This window comes from Notothenia rossii (genome assembly GCF_949606895.1).
Source record: "Notothenia rossii genome assembly, chromosome: 1".
NCBI lineage: Eukaryota > Metazoa > Chordata > Actinopteri > Perciformes > Nototheniidae > Notothenia > Notothenia rossii.
In genome coordinates this window covers 9,432,160-9,453,529 of record NC_136912.1, presented here as the reverse complement: position 1 = coordinate 9,453,529, position 21,370 = coordinate 9,432,160, and the positions used below count along the sequence as shown (strand labels likewise).

Here is a 21,370-nt window from a genome sequence, read left to right as displayed (position 1 = left end):
ACACAGACACACAGACAACTTCTCTATTAGTTGATTTCTTTAAAGTCTATCCCGTTTGTTTGTTGCAATGGGCACCAGATAAAAGCTCATGTTTTGCCTTGTCAGCAAGCTGCCGTAACAAAACAATTTTCTAATGTGCGATCAATAAAGTATATCTAATCTAATCTAAACCTGTTAGGGTTTATAGTCCTGGGACATCTCGGAGTAGGCTGTAGTCAGGATGAGCTTTCACTTGAGCATACATGTGTTAGTTAGCTTGCATTACAAAAGCCAAAAAGCCAAACTCCAGGCTTTCAAATGGTTGTCCACAAACCAAAAGGAGACATCAATGTGAATATTGAAATGTCTTTTATATACAATCCGTTGCTAAGGACTATGTAGAGGAGACAAAAAGGTTATTAGGATTCCTCCTCTGGGGACCATGAATGCCATCTATTTGATAGCTGTCCCAAATATTTCACAGGGACCAAAGTGTTTGACTAAAGACGGGATCAACTAACTCATAACATATAGAAACTGAGCTCTGATACAGTTTACAGATATGATATCAGTCAAAACATCACAAACAGAATTGATTACAAAAATCTTGAGGAACAGCTGAGAAAGAATAATAAACTGAATAAAATAGGAAGCTGCTCATAAAGATAACATTACAGCAGAGAGGTTTTGTTTGCTGACCACGGCTCGGCAGTTTTAACAGCTTTGTTAGCCGCTACGCTAATGGACCATAATGAAGCCGATGTGTTTTATTAGCGGTTACACCGGCAGGCTGAATTGTCCTGAGGGGGGCCGTTGTGGTCTGGTTTCTAACATGACGGATGAGACACTGCAATATAAAGATTGCTGCCCAACACTAAACCTGCTGCAACAGACAGGAAACTGCAGGGAAGTGTGCAAAATATCACCGAAAAACACCAGGAGAGTTTAGCTTGCTCACAAATCATAAATAACAGAATATGAAAAAAATATTTGGGGTAAAAGGAATAGGAAGATGGAACTTAATGCAGCATAACATCTTGTAATAACACTTATATAGTCTACATTAGAGACAGGGTGCTCAGAGGTGGTCCTTCAAATAGTTTCATGCGCAAGGAAACACATTTCTTTCAAAAGTCTTGCTGTTGGCATATTTAACAATGAAACATAATGTAATGTTTTTTTAAGCCCTCCCACTCTTTCTCTCCACCATCACTATCTAATAAAGGCAACATAATAAGTACAAATAAAGTTATTGTGGACTTTAGACGGAAATGCAGAATTGTTTCTTTTAAATCTCATGTATTTAACCAGTAAGCTATCCAAACCTTGAACCTACTTCAAGACAAGTTTGATTGGCACATCCTGAATGCACTATTAAGCAAGTGACCAGTGCATTATGGGATATTGACGACCAGATAGTCTTGTAGATATTAAATGATCTCACCTGCCGAAACTTGGCTCTGGCCTCCTTCTCTTTCATTCGTCCGTGAGCAACAAGGTAGTCAAACACTTCGCCTGAAACAAAGAAGGACAGACGGACGTCAGTGTCTTATTCAGATCACTTTTGAAGAACAAGCTTTATCAAAAAGCCTTAAATGACTAAAACTGCAACTACATTTGAATCATGAACTGTTTGTACGTTTATTTTCCTTCTCTCCTTATAATTGCCAGGTTATTCAAACGTGATTTTCTATTCTCATTGTTGTGATTTATGTGTTAAGCACTATTTAACAATGTGGTTGTATAAGTGCATTATATATTCTAATATATGACTGACAGGTGAGCTGGTCTTACCTCCGCTGGCGTACTCCATCACCAGGTACAGAGTCTTCTCCGTCTCAATCACCTCAAACAGCTTCACTGAAGAACAAAAGCAGAAATATATTGCTGCTGCCAAATACTGAGCGCTAATTACATTACATGTCACTTGTTAGACGCTTTTATCCAAAGTGACTAACATTCTCAATACTGCGGGTAATCACCACAGGAGCAATTTGGGGTGAAGTGTGTCAGGGACACAACGACATGCTGACTGCAGTGGGGTTTGAACCTGTGACCCTCTGATCCCAACACCAACGCACAACCCACTGCACCACACGCCTCCGTCAGCCAAATACTGAGTAATCTGCTGCCAAATACTGAGCTCTTATGCTACTTAAAACTGAGCACTACTAAAGGAGGAGAAGGGAGGACTATGAGGAAGAGCAGTTTGAGGAAGAGGAAAATGAGGAGGAAGAGGAGAAAAAGGAGAATATAGACATGAAGCAGGAGGTGGAAGAGAACGAGGAAGAGAACGAGGAAGAGGAGGAGGTGTGGACTCACCAATGTTTGGATGGTTGAGGATCTTCATCACACTGACCTCCCTGAAGAGCTGTAAAAAGGATCAGTGAAGATGATTATTTAATAGAGAGGCGAAGTCCCTCCCTTTCCGGGGGAGCTCCATGGGACCTTATTTCGGAAAAATCATATATTGAAGTCAATGGAGAGAGAAAGATGATCTTTTGATCCCGTTTGAATTGTGCAATGAATTACACATATGATGTTTGTCAATTTAAAAGATAATTTTGCAAGTCAAAAAAATAAAAATGTGTCGTAAAACTGTGAAGTAACACTTTTGTTTGTGTGAAACGCTCAATGAACTACATCTCTGGTCTTGCACACGTCACCAAGACCAAGATGGCCGTCACGTTAGCACAATTCACTTCTTTCTTTAAGAATGAGGCAAACAGTATTAAAAGAGGAGAAAATCTCTACAAGTCTGGCCATGTTGAGAGCTGTACAGACACACAAGGGGAGTTAGTCGGTTCCAGCATGCGGGACCGGCTTTACAAGGTTTCGGTGAGTAACACGAGTGTAATGTGTAACATTAATGTCAGCTACCTAAATTCACTTACTCTGGGATTTGTAGTCTTTCTAGTTGCGTGTTATATTTCAACAGTTTTAAGACAAACTGTGACTTTTTTTACATGGAAATAATTTTTTAAGATTGACAAACATCATATGTGTAATTCGTGGCACAATTCAAACGGGATCGAAAGATAATCTTTCTCTCTCCATTGACTTCAATACATTATTTTTCAGAAATAAGGTCCAATGGGGCGGAAGTAGATGGGCGTGACTTCGCCTCTCTACAATGACTCTGTCCAGTTCAAAAGCTTACACTACACGTTATGCTCACACATCCGCTTCTACCTCACTGACTAACACACGTCAGATTAGTAGCTGTATCTTTATTTACTTCATTACAATACATATTTAAAATGACCAGCGCCCATTGTGCCTTTGTTTGCATGGTTATGACATGAGTTCAAACAAAGGGTTAAGAAAAACGGATGCAGGTTACTCATTAACTGAAAAAAGAAAGCGAAGCGTACATATATAATCCTGTACTGAAATGTGTGGGAGCTTTTGCTTTTGAAACAACATCTTGTAACGCCTTAAACACAGCGGTGCAACGTAGTGAATTGCATTTTGTGGAGTACTGCAGTGACGTACAATTTTGAGGTGCTTTTAGTTGAGTTTTTGTGTGAGTAGTGAGGACGTAGCTGAAGTTAAGTCTCCAGGGTCACAAATTCAAGATATAGCTTTTGCTTAGACGGAGGTCAAAGGTCAGAGATGAGACGTACCTTCTGCAGACTGGTTGGGTTCAGCTGAGTTTTGTCAATGATCTTGATGGCGACCTGCAAAAAAAAAATATAAAAACATTTAGTTTTTACAACACACACACACCCATACCCACACCCACACCCACACCCACACCCCCCCCACACCCACACCCACACACACACACACACACACACACACACACACACACACACACACACACACACACACACACACACAATGTAAAACTGACATTTTGATGAAGCTGGATGTCGTAACTTTTTGATTTATCTGTTTGGTTGGGAGTTTTATTGTTGTGTTTTCAGTAAGGCTTCCTGGTAACACAAGTGAATTCAATCAAACAAGACCGAGCACTTTCCTCAAAAGACTAAAGTGCTCTTTCGATACGCTTTACCGCCTTTATCAAATTATTCGGATGCACCTATCTATAATTGAATATCTCTTTACATTGCTTACTTCAATACATTTTTACATGAAGCTCATTGTAGTTCCAACTTTTAAACAAACCCGCTTCCCGATGCTTAGTGTTACTAGAAAAAAGGGTATGATTTGCAATCATATGAAGTACTAAAGAGATAAATGAACAGAAAGAAATCATTGAAATCATTTCTGCAGAGCAAATGGAAAGTGTTTTACAGGAACACACTGACTCAGCAGGGTGAAAGAGTTTCTAATTTTCAGGCTCGGATCCAAAATATGCTTTAAAGATGATCAATCAATTAAAATGGCTGCAGGACAGCAGATGAAGCTTCTCCTCTCAGAGCAACCATCACCGGGCGTCTCCAGAGAGAAACCCAGCAGCTGATTGGACGGCTCGGACTCGGAAAACAAATCTTAAGATAAGTGTAAAACGTCACACACACACACACACACACACACACACACACACACACACACACACACACACACACACACACACACACACACACACACACACACACACACACACACACACACACACACACACACACACACACACACACACACACACACACACACACACACACACACACACACACACACACACACACACACACACGCTCCGTTTGATCTCCTGACCAATCGGCTCCCAGATGCTGAGGTCTGCAACATTAATAATTGATTTTGAAGGGTTACGTTTCCAGCAGATTTAACCCCACAGAGACTCTGAGGGAGTTTATACAATCGTCTTAATCTGCATCAGAACGTCTTGTGATATCATTAAAATATCCGGTAATAAAAGCAGTTGGAAATAACTCGTTTAGAGGGCATTATGGTGAGGTATGATGTCATTTGTTTCTTTCGATATGAAGATTTATTATTATAATTTCAGATTTAAAATCACACTTTTTATGAGTTCCCAGTTTATTAAAGGTGTGCCTGTGTGTGTGTGTGTGTGTGTGTGTGTGTGTGTGTGTGTGTGTGTGTGTGTGTGTGTGTGTGTGTGTGTGTGTGTGTGTGTGTGTGTGTGCGTGTGCGTGTGTGTGTGTGTGTGTGTTGTTTCTTGACTTTGCCCACAACAAGCAGTATGTGTTAAACATTAACAGTCGTAAAAAATAGAGTGAGGAGTAATGACACTTTATGATGGGTTGGATATCGTTTTGGCTTATATATTTATACTTGACATATTCTCAAGCCACCGTTAGCTCTATGTGAGTATGCCTTAAGACAAAATAAAGACAACTGGAGGGCAAACATTTGCAAATTGTCTTCGTTAAAAAAGTATGCTGGTTTGCAGTGTAATCATGATGTACAGAGAAATATCACCAAAGTATTTTATAACCAAAGAAACCTTAAAAACAAGGCAATTCTCAGGCAAGTTAGGCAGATATGTGCAGTCTATTTTATTCATATTTCTAAGAGGATTTGCAGATGTTTATTTGCAATGGAAAAATAGGTATCCTGTGTCTGTGTTGCACTGTTGGAGAAGTGACCTAAGAATTTCATCGGCATAACTACACTGTAGCTATGTTCGTATGACAAAATAAAGAACCTTGAACCTCCAATTATGATTATAAAAGAAGTATCTGAACTTCCTGAATCACCTCAATGATCCATGTGACGCTACACCAAATAGAAAACTGACTTCCTGTTGTTTGTAGAAGAGCTGCATGCACCTGATCCTCCGCTGCAAACCTCAAACAGGAAGCCTCACAACTGCAAACCCTTTAATGTCAGTCAATAAAGCTCTTAATGGTCTTGGTCCTTGCTATTTATGAGATTTGCTTTTGACTTATGAACCCTGAAGTTCCTTTAGGTCTTCTGCTACTGTCCTTCAAATCATTTGTTTTTCAAGTTATAACAAAGACCCATGTTGAGGCTTCTTTATATTAGTTCATCACCTCCCGTCTGGACTATTGCAACAGCTTCCTCTATGGTTCACCTGCAAACATCCTCAACAAACTTCAATACATCCAGAACTCCGCCGCCCGTCTACTCACCCACACCGTGAACACATCACCCCCATCCTCATCAAGCTCCACTGGCTCCCAGTCCCCCAGAGAATTCAGTACAGCATCCTCCTGATGACGTACAAAGCCCTCCATAACCTGGCCCCATCCCACCTGACTGACCTCCTCCGCAGACACACTCCCACTCGCACCCTCCGCTCTGCTGCAGCCAACCCCCGTCGTCGTCCCCCCCCCCCCACTAGGGTTGCCAGAAACTGACCATGATCAAATCGATTATTCGACAGCCCTGGCGAATAATAATCGATTTACCGACCGACCGACCGACCGACCCCCCCCGCGCACGGGAGAGAAAGAAAAAAAACTCAGACAAAAGGAATTCCATTGTTTTCTTTACTGGAACATGTTTAACAGTACAAACAAAATAAATGACAAATAAACCAACATCAACATGATGCAACTCCATGAACGCTTTTTACCTGCCGCTTTGTTCATCTTTAGTCGCACGTGTGAGGGAGAGGGGGGGTGGGGGCGGGGGCGGTGTGTAGCGTGCTGCAGCAGCAGTCTGCTCTGCACGCAGGCTTCCTCCAAGTTTACAGTAAAACAAACTGGTGGTGTGACCAATGGCCATTTACAATTATTAATACTATTACTATTATTAGCATTAGTCTATATTTTGGTTGAAACTAAGCCAGATAAAAAAAAAAAAAACATAAATAATAATTAAAAAATATATCAATAAAATCAATTTTTAAAAATAATATTCGATTATGGAGACTGTAACGAATATTCGAATAATCGAATAATCACTGGCATCCCTACCCCCCACCCGGACCAACCTCAAGTCCTGGGGCGGCAGAGCCTTCTCCGTTGCTGCGTCCACCCTCTGGGACTCACTACCCCAATCCATCAAGAGATTCTTCTAGGGATGCTCGATTATGGCAAAAATCATAATCTCGATTATTTGGGTCAATAATTGATATCACGATTATTAAAAACGATTATCCATTTACTTTGAAAACATCCATTTATTGGTGAAAAAAATGTGAACAGTATGTTTTTAACAGTTGATTACCCTGAACTTTAAGTATAATTAAACTGAAAAACCAATAAAAAAAAATAAAAAAAAAGTTATAATTTTATTTAGATTACGTTGTTTTCGTAATCGTTGCAAGCCATAATCGTAATTGCGATTCAAATATGATTAATTGAGCAGCCCTAGATTCTTCCTCCCTCACCGCATTCAAAACATCACTCAAAACGCTCAAAACCCACCTGTTCAACACTGCATTCAACCCCTGACCACCCCCCCCCCTATTTTCTGTTTTGTTTCTCTTTTGTTTTTTTTAATTCTCTGTCAAAGCGTCTTTGAGTGTCTAGAAAAACGCTATACAAGTATCATGTATTATATTATTATTATTATTACAGCCCGTGATTGTGGATCAGCCTCCCAGAAGAAAAGGGTAGCTTTTTAAGATTATAACTGAATTGTATTTATTCTTATTTTATGATTTTATTCTCGTTTTATTCAGTCCTGTGTTTTTTTACTTCTGTTGGAATTAAGATATTTTTTTTTGTCAATCACATTATTATTAGCTGGGAATGAGGAGGGGGAATAGTTTTTCTTTTGGTTAGCGAAGCACATGATGCTACATTTTGTGTATGAAAAGTGCTATGTGAATAAGGTTCGATTTGATTAATACATATACTGTAATACAAACAGACTGATCTCACCTCTCGGCCGGTCAGAGCGTGTTTGGCCAGTTTGACTTTGGCGAAGTTTCCCTTCCCGATGGTCTTCAGCAGGCGGTAGTTGCCGACGTGCGGCTGCTCGTCTGCGCTGGACGTCACGCCGCTGCGACATGGCGGCAGACTGTGGCGACTCGCTGATTTGGTGGGAGGGGCCGGAGGATCTGGGAGAGCGTCTGAAGTCTTTTTCTGAAACAGATTTCATATAAACAATTAGATTAATCTGAACTAAACGATAGAATCAGAATTAGAAAAAGATTTATTACCAGGTAGGTTGACACGCATGAGGAATTTGACTTGGTGTCGTGGTGCATATCCATACAAGTAAAACAATAATTAACACAGATAGAGAACTATTTTAAGAAAACTAGAATAACATTAAAAAATAATAATAATTTAATAATAGTAAAATAAAATAAAGCAGTATTTATATTGAAATTAAATATAAAATATGTTCAGTAAAAAAAAAACAGGTCTGCTGTGACAAGACAGGATGTTAACGCACCACACTCGCCCAAATGCAGAATAGGAGTTCCACAGGGAAGCGTACTTTGACCTCTATGGTAAAAGGTAAATGGACTGTGCTTATAAAGCGCTTTATCCAGTCTTTTCAACCCCTCAAAGCGCTTTACATACTACGAGTCATTCACTCATTCATACAGAGCAGTGTAGCTTGCTCTAGGAACTAACATTCTCTCACACACACACACACACACACACACACACACACACACACACACACACACACACACACACACACACACACACACACACACACACACACACACACACACACACACACACACACACACACACACACACACACACACACACACACACACACACACACACACACACACACACACACACACACACACACACACACACACACACACACACACACACACACACACACACACCGGGAGCAACTCAAGATTCAGTATCTTGCCCATCGACATGTTGACTGCACAGGCTGGGATCAAACTCATAACCTTCTGGTTGAAAGACGACCACAATCCGTATGTATGTATGATAGCCATTTACCACCTTGCAAAACAACTATACCAGCAAACCTTAACAGAGGTTGTGAAAAGAGAGACGTTGCTGAGTTTAGAAACCGTCCCTAAACACAAAAAATAACACATCTCTGACCCTTAGAAGCACAGGAGACCCCTTGACTTGTATTGATTGGGATAATATCAACTAACATGTCTTCTGGTTTAAATACCAGGTGTGAAACAGGATCCCTCGCCTACAGTGGAGGCCACATACGACCGAGATCATAACATCAGTTTCTGGTTTGGGTGCAATAAGCAGAGCAAGGATATCTGTAAACAGGAAAGTACTTCTCACTGTGTACAATTCCCTTCTTCCTACTCACTTAGATTAATGTGGAACGGATCCCAGCTCGACTGCAGTGAAACAAAACACAGTGAGTGCAGGTTCAATGATTGATAAACAGAGCAGCATGTCTCCTTGCAAACCACAATCTGAGAAAGACAAACTTCTAGAATTGGCTGACAGAACAACCAAGTCTGCAGTCACTTTAAAGAAGTGTAGTGTAATGTGTTTATAGGTTTGTGTGCATGTAAATGGTCTGCAAAGGCTAAAATCCCAAAGTTCCCTCCACACTCGCACTTCTATAGGATAGTGCTCTAAGACATTAGCCGCGTTCAAACCGCAGTACTTTTCCCACTTTAGTTCCGATATAGTTCCGAAATGTCGCGTTCACACCAAAAAGAGCCGGAACTAAAATTAGTTAATGAGAACCTTTTTACCCCCTTTTCAGTCCTTGCTAGAGAGCAGGTACTTCCGTGGGAGAAAAAAGGTTCCTATGTCTGATTGGCTGGGCGGAATGCAAACCAGAGCAGCATCAGAGCAGACTGGGCTCTGGTTTCAGACAGTGTGAGAAAAATAAAGAGCTATTTGAACATTAGAGCATGGAGACATGTCACAGGAGAGACACTACATACTGATATGAACCTGAAAATGTGCGTGATATGTCTTTTAAAATGTAGTTTTACCTGTTACATGAAGACCAACCTGGTCAAAGTGACACTGATAGGAGGACATGTGTGTTTAGGGTTTCTCTGTGACCAAAGAGAACAGACAAAAACTGAACTAATAAGATTTGCACAAAAGGAGAAGTTTGACAAGCTTCATATTAATTACTTTCTCTTTTTTTATTAAAGTTCCCATTTTGATGGTTGAAAAACGAAGCTAAGGCTAGCAACCAGTTAGCATAGCTCAGCATGAAGACTGAAAAAGGGGAAACAGCTGCCCTGGCTCGGTATAAAGGTAACAAAATCCTCCTTCTATCACCTCCAAAGCTCCCTCATTAACATATTATATGTCATCTACGAACAAACTGAAGTGTTGAAACAGCAATTCATCATTTCCCAGAGTGTATGAACCAAACTAGGGTCTGAGTGCAGGACAATGGGTGAACTGTAATATCTGCTCCAGGCCGGCGGCTGTCAGAGGAACTGGATCTGATGGAAACCAGTCGGACAGCGTCTGAACCAGCTGCAGGAGACACACACCTCTACTGTTACACACTGAGACACACACATCTACTGCTACACACTGAGACACACACATACTGCTACACACTGAGACACACACACATACTGCTACACACTGAGACACACACATACTGCTACACACTGAGACACACACACATACTGCTACACACTGAGACACACACCTCTACTGCTACACACTGAGACACACACATACTGCTACACACTGAGACACACACACATACTGCTACACACTGAGACACACACCTCTACTGCTACACACTGAGACACACACATCTACTGCTACACACTGAGACACACACCTCTACTGCTACACACTGAGACACACACACATACTGCTACACACTGAGACACACACATCTACTGCTACACACTGAGACACACACCTCTACTGCTACACACTGAGACACACATCTACTGCTACACACTGAGACACACACATACTGCTACACACTGAGACACACACACATACTGCTACACACTGAGACACACACATACTGCTACACACTGAGACACACACACATACTGCTACACACTGAGACACACACCTCTACTGCTACACACTGAGACACACACATACTGCTACACACTGAGACACACACACATACTGCTACACACTGAGACACACACCTCTACTGCTACACACTGAGACACACACATCTACTGCTACACACTGAGACACACACCTCTACTGCTACACACTGAGACACACACACATACTGCTACACACTGAGACACACACATCTACTGCTACACACTGAGACACACACCTCTACTGCTACACACTGAGACACACACCTCTACTGCTACACACTGAGACACACACCTCTACTGCTACACACTGAGACACACACATCTACTGCTACACACTGAGACACACACATCTACTGCTACACACTGAGACACACACATCTACTGCTACACACTGAGACACACACCTCTACTGCTACACACTGAGACACACACATCTACTGCTACACACTGAGACACACACCTCTACTGCTACACACTGAGACACACACCTCTACTGCTACACACTGAGGAACACACATCTACTGCTAGACACTGAGACACACACATCTACTGCTACACACTGACGTAACACTGCACCCCCGCTGCTGACACTGATCCCTTAAATGATTTTAGGGAAGAAAAACGTAAACAGGCAGATCTGGTGTTAACATCCCGGTCACATCAGAAAGTCAGACATGTTACTCACAGGGTTAGTTAGCAGGCAGTGGGGATATGTAAATAAGTACATTTACTCAAGAGCTGTACTCATGCATAACTTTCAGCTACTTGTTTTTACTTCAATGTTATTGTTTTTATGCTACATTACAGTACACTCTTAACTGTACGGCACTTCATTTTACATTCTATTTTTAGCTCATTTTATTCTACATTACCTGCAAAGGAGTTTTTCTAGAAAAATATAGTATGAGGGCAATACTGTGGCGCTCATCTTGAATATGATATATCAATTATTGCATCACACCAATTCTGGCTTCCCTCCACTGGCTGCCTGCCCATTTTAGAGTTCATTTTAAGATGTTATTGTTTGTATTTAAATCGCTCAATGGGCAGGCCCCCTCAGTACATCTCCGACCTCCTCAAGGTGTACACCCCCTCAAGGGCTTTGAGGTGGGCTGATCAGCTGCTGCTGGTAGTCCCTAAAACTAAGAGAACGACCAGGCTCTGGAACGACCTGCCCTCCACACTTTTAAGTCCCGCCTGAAGACCCACCTCTTTTCCCTCTTTTCAGTCTGAGCTGTTTTAGCGATTTTTAAGCTTTTATTGTCTGTCCATAGCTTTTATGTACCTTGTATTAATTATCATGTTTGCCTTTTATCTATTATTGTAATATTATATTTTATTATAATGTTATGTTTGGTGTGAAGCCCTTTGGTAAACCCTCTTTTTTTATTATGTGCTATACAAATTAAGTGGATTGGATTGAACATGAAGCCCGTATACAAGATGGCGCCTAGGACGTAAACAACGTAATGTCAGAGATGCGTAAAAACAAAGCTGTCTATGTCGTCTGGCGCTCTCTTTGACACGGTTTTCAAAAATTTAAATTTGGTGATTATACAGTTTTTGGCGAACAGAGATATTGTTTTTTGGCATCCCTTAAAAATCTGCATTTTGGTATGAGGGCACAGACACATGTCAAAACCCTTCTGCATATATTTAACTTCTCCTGCATTATTTTATTTTTTAATGTCATATATATATATACCGTAATTTTCGGACTATAAGGCGCACCTGAATATAAGCCGCAGCAGCGGCATACCACTCTCGGTTCCACTTTTACTTTTGCGCGCTACCTGTTTCACTCTTTTCCGGCCTCCAGCTTTTCCTGCTGGAACCCGCCGCTTAAAGGTGGGGGTCCGCGGACCGGCCATAGAGCCCATAGAGTTAAAGGTGGTGGCCGTTAGCTGTAAAAATCCATAGATTAGCCGCACCGTTATATAAACCGCAGCGTCGAAAAATTGGGAAAAAGGCGCGGCTTATAGTCTTGCGTTGTTGGAGGAGCCTTTCATTAAGATGTCATTTCATAAGGACACTGTATCTGTGCATATGACAATAAAGCCTTTGAACAACTATAGCTCAAAGGAAACATGTTGTACTTTAGTCTCCACAACATTTGTCTGACAGCTTTGGTTACTTTTCAGTTTTCAGCTTTCTTACACTTCCTTCTGGTAAAGAACAGACCACCAGTTTAAAACAGGAACTTGTTTTTATTTACGTGTCAGTTTACAGAATGAGAGGTCTGCCTATCATTTGTTGCTCTGTTTGTTGTTTGTTGTTAATGAATGAAAGCAGAGACAGTTTGTTTTTTTGTAATTTTGAAAAGGGAAATCCAAAAACCAAGATAGATACTGTTAATAGAAAATATATTTTCCTTTCTTTTATTTGCCGTTGCCAAAGTGATCTAGAGAGTAAAGAGAAGGGAAGAGAGAAATGCCTCAGAGACATAAAGTGAAACCTAAACCTAGTTAATTTGCAGAAGTAAGAAATAGTACTCTAAATAAAACTTAGACGGATAGGTTGGGGCAGATGCAAAATCTCAACAATTTTAAGAACTACCAGACTTACACACTGGAAGATGGTTCAAATATATCTCAAAATGAGAATGATTGTAGACATACCGTCATCATCTGCTATTGGGAACACCAATTCTATTAACCGTGATCATTTGTTTCCATAGAACACAGGAAATAACTTTCTTAAATGGGGCTCTATTATGCTCACTTTCAGGTTCATATTTTAATTATGTGTCTCTACTGGGACATGTCTCCATGCTTTAAGGTTCAAAAAGCTCTTTATTTTTCTCATACTGCCTGTGCTGCAGCACCTCTTTTCACCCTCTGTCTGAAACCAGAGCCCAGTCTGCTCTGATTGGTTAGCTGGCTTCAAGACCATTAACATACACATACAGCTATATGACCCACTACAGGGGAGGGAAAACCCCATAAAGAATAATAGGGCCTCTACATCACATGCGGACAACAATGATGTTGCATTGTACTGTGCTGTGCTGATGTTGCTTGTTAATTGTGTTGGTTGCTGTTTGTCTGAAAAGGCTCCAAAAAGTGTAAAAGTTTTGTTTTTTTAAAACTACACAGATCTAAAAAGCTTATAGTAAAAAAAAATAATCTTAAAATGAAAAAAAAGTTTTCAAATTGACATCTTCTAGCTGTCATCCAACTGTTGAAGCATGGGCCAATGGGAGGTGAAACGGACCGTTACCTTGGTTGAAATAAGTATTTCTCCAGGTTTGAAAATTGAGGGAAACATATTGATAGTGCACAACTCAACATATCTAGTCGTTTTTAGGCCTGTTATATGGAAAATGTAAATATTATGCCTTAAAACAGACCCCTCAAGACTAAATGTTGCATTGGTTAGCCGCTGTGCTAACTAGGATAAGTCAAGAGGACACACAGGTCAGGGTTCAGACACTAGTTTGGACTCGTTAGTTGGATTTCAGTCCCTGTGTGGCTTCATGGGGAGGGGGGGGTTCTACTCCCACATTTGGGGAATCCCATAGTAAGCCTGTTGCCATGGAGACAATTAAAGCCTCCAGCAGCTGATTTCACAGTGATTGATCTGTGAGGAGGATCTGTGTGTGTGTGTGTGTGTGTGTGTGTGTGTGTGTGTGTGTGTGTGTGTGTGTGTGTGTGTGTGTGTGTGTGTGTGTGTGTGTGTGTGTGTGTGTGTGTGTGTGGAGAAGAGCCTGAACTCTCCGTGTGTTGGACTGCACGTGACACACTGACCGGGGTCAAAGGTCACACCACCAAGGAAGGGGGAGGGGGCAGATTGTCTTGAGTCATTTAAGCTAGGAAGTCAGAAATCGGAGCTGAATGACATCGAAACCGAGTTGACCCCTTTGACAGTACAAGTCTGAAAATGTTAGCTTTGTTAGCACTACTAGCTAATGGCTAACGTAGCAGTAGGGTAAGACAAATGTATTTTACAACCCAGTATATGTAATATGATATCAAGGAAACTGTAAATATCACAATACGGTACTTGAGCTCTAAATAGTTTATAATAACAGGTGCGAATACATACAAGCCTGACTTCAGTCTACAGAACATCACTTAAATGTTTTGACTTTTCCTGCAGGTTTTGCCCACTTTTCATTTAAAAACATGACGACAAACTGTGCAAATGTCTGGTTGTCATTTAACAAAACTTCTGCCTTGTCCTGATTTTAGAACTTCTATGTCCTTCTGCACGTTTGCCCATTAAGGTAACTTTGCCAGACAGCTAGATAAATGAGATTGTGACGGTGAGATCACGCGGGAATCACAAGATCACGCGAGAATAACCTACCACAGTAAAAACATTATACAAAAGAACCAGTGGACACATTTCAAACCTTGCACATTAAATTCAGTCATAGCAGACAACCCTACTTCCAGGGTGTACCAGTTCAAATGTGTGACAACATTTCGCACTTCTCAATAGATCTTGAACGCACCACTGGTATAAGTGATTGTAAAGCTGTCCTGTCCCACTTGAAGATTTTAAAAGTGACTTCTAGAAGTCTAAAAGACATCCCAGAGCTGCAGATATCACATCCTGCAGTGTATTCTGGGAACAATCAATAGTAAACAGACAGTAGGAGCCAGCTGTAGCTACTGAGTGTCTGACTGAAGTGAAGGGGATTCAGAGGAAACAAAGAAACAAAGACATGACCGGACAGCAGGACAATACTCTGTCATACTGTGAGTGATAAAGTAAAAGAAAGTCAGATTTATAATGTTGTTATACTAAAAGCAGCGGCCAAAAACGTCTACTTCTGTTTCTACTGTTCAAATGATAACACAATGATGCTATTAGTTGAACATCAGAAAATGTACCTGCAGAATAATTTTTCAAGATTAACACCTTCGTGATTTGAAGAATTCTGACGTCTGAGAGGAATAATTAATATGTTTGAATGTGTTTTTTCATGTAGAAAGTCCTCTTTACAAACATTACATTCATAAATGACAGTTCAAACCTCATTGCTCTAACCATTGAATGGACTGCAAAGTGCTCAAAAACCCAAGAAAAACTAAATGATAAAAGCAAATATTCCAATGTGGATCAATAATGATCGAGGGTCACTTTTCCACGACTGAATTTTTTTTAAATCCAACATGGTTTTCCCCTGCCATGCAACACTGTGTGGACATCGACTGAATGGAGCTATTTACAAAGTGTCAATAATACATTAGGCGTCTTAGTAATATCGTTTTTACTTTAGCTTTAATTGAAGGAAAAAAGGAACCACCTTAATATTACAGCTTACTCCAGACTGTTGGTGTAAATGCACAATAATCTGATGTATTTGTGTTGAACAAAACAAACTCACAAAGACGTCAGCTTGGTTTATAGGAAACTAAATGTTGAGATTTTTTCAAATGCTTTAAAAACCAAATGGATTTATCAAGAGATAGTGAGCTGATGAATCAATAAATAAAGCAGTATACTGATCTCACTCCTCCCCATTAATACTTACATATCAATAAATAATTCCTGAGATGGAGAAACATTAAGACAGAGTGATGAGGATGTGCACCAGGAGCCTGAGAACAGATCACTGCTAGCATTCCTGCATTAGCATGACAATAAGGAAGCTGCGTTTACCCAGAATTCCTTCAAGGTCCATCAGACCCGAAGACTCTGCTAACATGAGGCATAAAAACATCACACAGTTCTCAGTGTTTGACAGATGACACGAGAGAGAAAACATGAAAACATAGAAGTAGAAGCTACTTCTGTCCACAACAACACAGCTAACAGCTTGTTCCATCATGTGTTTCCACCATAGACTGTATATAATGTTTCCACATGGGCGTTATCCACAACATTAAAGTACAAACAGACTCTTTAGTAAACACAATAGTGGCTGCAGGACTAAATAATCAAAGCTAATATATCTTCTATTTCATCGTAGCTGTTAGCATCCTGCTACATGACTCCACAATAAAACATGAAGCTGTATCAACTCAACTTATTGCATCTGAAACTAGTGGGAAAAGTACTATTGTTTCTGTAAAAGTAGAAATACAAACAGTGTAGAAATACTCTGTTACAAGAAATCATTCTTTTAACTTTTTAAATGTATAAACCAGACCAGAGGCTGCAGGCAGTGCTAGCCGTGTCCAGCTTAACACACCTGAATCTATAACTGCCAGGGGAAGAGTTGCATTGTGGGTAATGTAGTCACCAGATGATGACAATTTGAGGAAGAATGTGTGGCATAAAAAAAGAAAATATCTTTGGTTCTGCAGCATCATCCTTGTTCTTTTAAACTGAGTATCGTATCTTCTGGAGTACCACAAGCAATGTACCTTTGTTGCAAAAGCTAACCACAAACGATACATAAGTATAATATTTACGTATATTTATGTAGAATAACGGTCTATCTTGCCTTGTCCCTTTTTCTTTCAACATGACTTTCTGGTGGGGGGGGGCTCTTACGCTGTTAACTACACTTTCTTCAAAGCTACCAGACTCCATTGACAAAACAGTAAATGTTACCTCGGATGACAATGGAGTTGTGATTTAACGCTGCCTGTATTGTTTTTATTTTTTTATTGTGTGACTTTGAAGAATCCAAACAAAGCATTAAAAAACACCAAAGTCACACAAAAACACAACAAACCAACCAACTGGGAGAAAAAGTAGACCAGCAACTCCTGAGTTCTTCAAAGTCAAATGACTGTTTTTGTGAATTGATTCTGGTTGTTTTTTTAAAAAGTACATATATTTGGTTCCCTGTACAGGGTATATGCAGGAATCCTGAAGTCAAATGAAATACCTTTTAAGACCTTTTTTAAGACCCTTTCCATACATTTTAAGACCTCATCGCCACTTTGAGTTCTAACCGGTTACCTTGGCGACACACTTTACCTCACATTGACTATATACAGTATTGATTGTCCTTCCTCCTTATCTTCCAACCATTTGGACGCAAACTTGCATTTCCCCATAACGATGTTGCTTAACAACCGGCGTAAACGGAGCTCCGAGCGCTATCAAGCAGTGAGCGTGCGATGTCCTGTTCAGATGACGTCAAATCCAACGGGATGCCATAAATAAACTACACAGAATCACACTACACACCTACACAATGATTACATTCAGGCACCCTGTAGAATACAACCTCTTTGGACAATTTATATACTTATTGAAAACAAGCTACAAAATGTAATACCTTGGAAAATGCTGTTTAATACTTTTTAATAGCCTTCAAATTTCGCTAAATTGATTGATCAACTTTTAATACTTTTTAAGACCCCGCGGACACCCTGCTGTAGCATAAGGCTGTTTGGTGGCACAGTAAATAGGTGAACATGTACAAGATAAACTACACTGAAATCGATAGTTGTAGGTTGCTACAATACATTATGTCATCCTTTATAATATAATAAAACATCCTTCTGTGCTGGTACTCCTATCTCCATGTTTCTCCAAACTGGGACGTGCCAATATTACACTTTACGGATCCCATCTACTAAAGGTAAAACAATAACTCTGGATAATTAACCCCAAAAAGTCCAAACTATCCCTTTAAGGAACTGTGTGGTTAGAGCACAACAAGTTCTGGTGTAGTTTTGAGGCCACTGAGTTTCTCACAAATGGGTGTTGTTAATTTAAGTGCTCTGACCCGTTTGACATCCATCTCCAGTTACTGCTAAGACAAGAAACGTGTCACTGTGGTCAACATCAGCATGAAGATATTTAACAGTATGAGGTTGTCACACGCCTGCTACCAACATCCCTTTGAGCAAGGCACTCAAACTTGTATATATTTGACTTATTCCTGCATTTTACCTGCACCAGTATGTCATTGGAACATTTTCTGGCTTTATCTTAAATATGTATTCCATGTTTTTAAGTATATGTAATGTTGGACTGATAGAGGAGTCTGGGAAGATTATTATTGCCAATAACTATGCGTTGGCTATTGTGCATATAACAATAAAGCATTCCGATCTTTATATTATTGATCTGCTGAAACACTGTGGATCAATCAGGATGATCCCAACAGGTGACCTCTGTTTAAACTGTCAAAAATAATAACTACAAATATTCTGAAACCACCAATAATAGGCTAATAAATAAGACACTGCATGAATAATTTAAAACTCAATCAATAATCAAATTCCTTTAGAGCAAGGCACTAGACTGTACATGTTTATAGTTCACTTATTCCTGCACCAGTATGTCCTTTTTATTTTTAAATGTGCTTTATGTCTTGTGTTATGTTGCATTGTTGGAGGAGCTTAGGACTTAAGTTGTTCATAGCCATATCTACACTGTAGCTACTATGTATATGACAATTAAGCTTTTGAATCTCGATGAGTAAAGACTGAATGAATAATTTAAAACTCAATCAATAATCAAATTCCTTCAGAGCAAGGCACTTATTCACTTATTCCTGCATTCTACCTGCACCAGTATGTCATTTTAAAAAGTGTTTTATTTGTTATGTTGTGGCACGACAATGTCCTATAATGTTGCATTGTTGGAGGAGCTTAGGACTTAGGTTTGTCATTGCCCTATCTACACTGTGGCTACTGTGCATATGACAATAAAGCCTTTGAATCTTGATATAAGTAAAGACACTGCATGAACGATTCAAAACTCCCATCAATAATCAATAATCAATAATCAGGGTTGAAGCACACTTACCTGTTCGGTTTCTCTCTCGCTCACCGGGGTCAGAGGCATCCTGCTGCCGGACATCTTTCCTGCTTTCTGCTCCTCTTCAGTCCGGTAGAAGCATCTCCACCACCGGCTGCTCTACAGCATCTCTCCCCGGGAACCAGGCCACCTCAGCGGGGCTCAGCTGGGAGGCTCCGCCGGCCGGAGGGAGAGGGAGGCCGGGGCGGCGGCTACAGGAAGGCCCGCTGTTTGGGTTGGAGCTGGAGAAACACCCGCATGGAGACAAAGAGAAGGCGATAAAGACAGGAGGAAAGAAGAAGAAGAAGAAGAGGAAGAAGAAGAAGAAAAATAATGGAGAAGTGTAAAAAAGTATAAAAAGCTTCCTGCAGCTTCCAGAGGTTTTGTCGGCTCACACAGCAGCACTGCGGAGCTACAAAAAAAAACATGGACATATGACGTCAGAGCTCCTCCTTCCCGTCATCCTCATCCTCCTCATCGTCATCCTAAAAATATCCCAGCATCCTCAGCTGCTCCTATCGAGACTTTAAAGCACACTCCCTTTGGAGGATATCAAACACGGACGCTTTTATATTTTATAACATTTATTTGTGTTTATGGCGAATCAGCTGAAACGGAACAAAGACTTCCTTTTTTGTAATGTCGATATGGTCAGTAGATTTGTTTATTAAAAAGTATTCTCATTTATTCTGTATATTTTATCATGTTCAGTGTCGTGTTTATCTTCATTTTATCTTTATTTAACTCTATTTTTTTGTATTTAAGTAATTTTGTAATGCCTGTAGATTGACTGTCAAAATTATACTGTGACAAAATAATTTCCTAAATTGGGATAAATAAAGTATCTATCTATCTATCTATCTATCTATCTATCTATCTCTATCTATCTATCTATCTATCTATCTCTCAGTTTGTCTCTAATTTGACTTTTCCATAGAACCATTGAACAGTATTTTCTGACAAAATATTTGTGTGTTTTAATACAATAGCCCCCATATAACTCTTCTGTCGTTTCTTATATTATTATTATTATTATTATTATTATTATTATTATTATTATTATTATTAAAGATGATTACGGAACGTTTTTGTTATTACTAAATCTTGAAGGTTGTGAAATTATGAAAGTTTGGTTTGTATGTTGCTGCCATCTGGTGGTTTCTCTGCTCTGTTGCAATTCAGTCTTTTTCATAAATGTAACTTTAACCCATGATAAAGTTACATGTTTCTTCCCCTCTGCTACCGGCCTCATCAACAAGGCCCGGGACCCCCACTGGCACTGACACTGACTTTTATCCACCCAGAAAAACATTATGCAAATCATGTGAACGACATCTTGTAAAAAAAAATCTCCACACTACCTATTTTAAAGCAGCACAGCTCTCCGTTTTAAATACAGTATATAGTATTTGTCATGTGAAAATATTGTTAATTTGTCTTGAAATAGTTTTCTTTAAATAGCCGTCATAACAGTCCTATTTTAATTTAATTTTGCTACGTATTCTTCTCTCTTTTTCTTTTACGTACCACATAAACCAAAGCAAATTCAAGCAATGTGTCAACCTACTTACATTACATTACATTGCATTTAGCTGACGCTTTTATCCATTCGAACAGGAAGATACAAACTTGAAGAAAACAGAATCATACATCAGGTTTCATAGAACCAAAACATTTCAAGTGCTCAACTGGCTTTAGATTAGCCAGTCCTTTATTAGGATATAAGTGTTTTGTTAGCCATTTTATTGCTCGAAGTGGAGTCGAAAGAGATAAGTTTTCAGTCTGCGCTGGAAGATGTGTGCTTTCTGCTGTCCTGATGTCAATGGGGAGCTCATTCCACCATTTTGGAGCCATGATAGCAAACCTACGTGTTTTTGGTGAAGGGAACTTGGGTCCCCC

At 39.9% G+C, this 21,370-nt stretch overlaps 1 protein-coding gene across 1 annotated transcript in view; it reads right to left on the bottom strand.

The window, feature by feature from the left end:
* The window catches only part of mark1 (MAP/microtubule affinity-regulating kinase 1), a 32,181-nt gene extending 12,243 nt beyond the window's left edge, over positions 1–19,938 (bottom strand). Inside the window, exons 1-6 of the mRNA XM_079668515.1 lie at positions 19,481–19,938; positions 7,725–7,928; positions 3,606–3,659; positions 2,302–2,350; positions 1,774–1,839; positions 1,424–1,494 (exon numbers count right to left, since the gene is read on the bottom strand). Coding sequence (XP_079524641.1) covers positions 1,424–1,494; positions 1,774–1,839; positions 2,302–2,350; positions 3,606–3,659; positions 7,725–7,928; positions 19,481–19,534 — 498 coding nt within the window. The 5' untranslated portion in view covers positions 19,535–19,938. The remainder of the gene's footprint in view (positions 1–1,423; positions 1,495–1,773; positions 1,840–2,301; positions 2,351–3,605; positions 3,660–7,724; positions 7,929–19,480) is intronic.
* Positions 19,939–21,370: the final 1,432 nt, after the last annotated feature.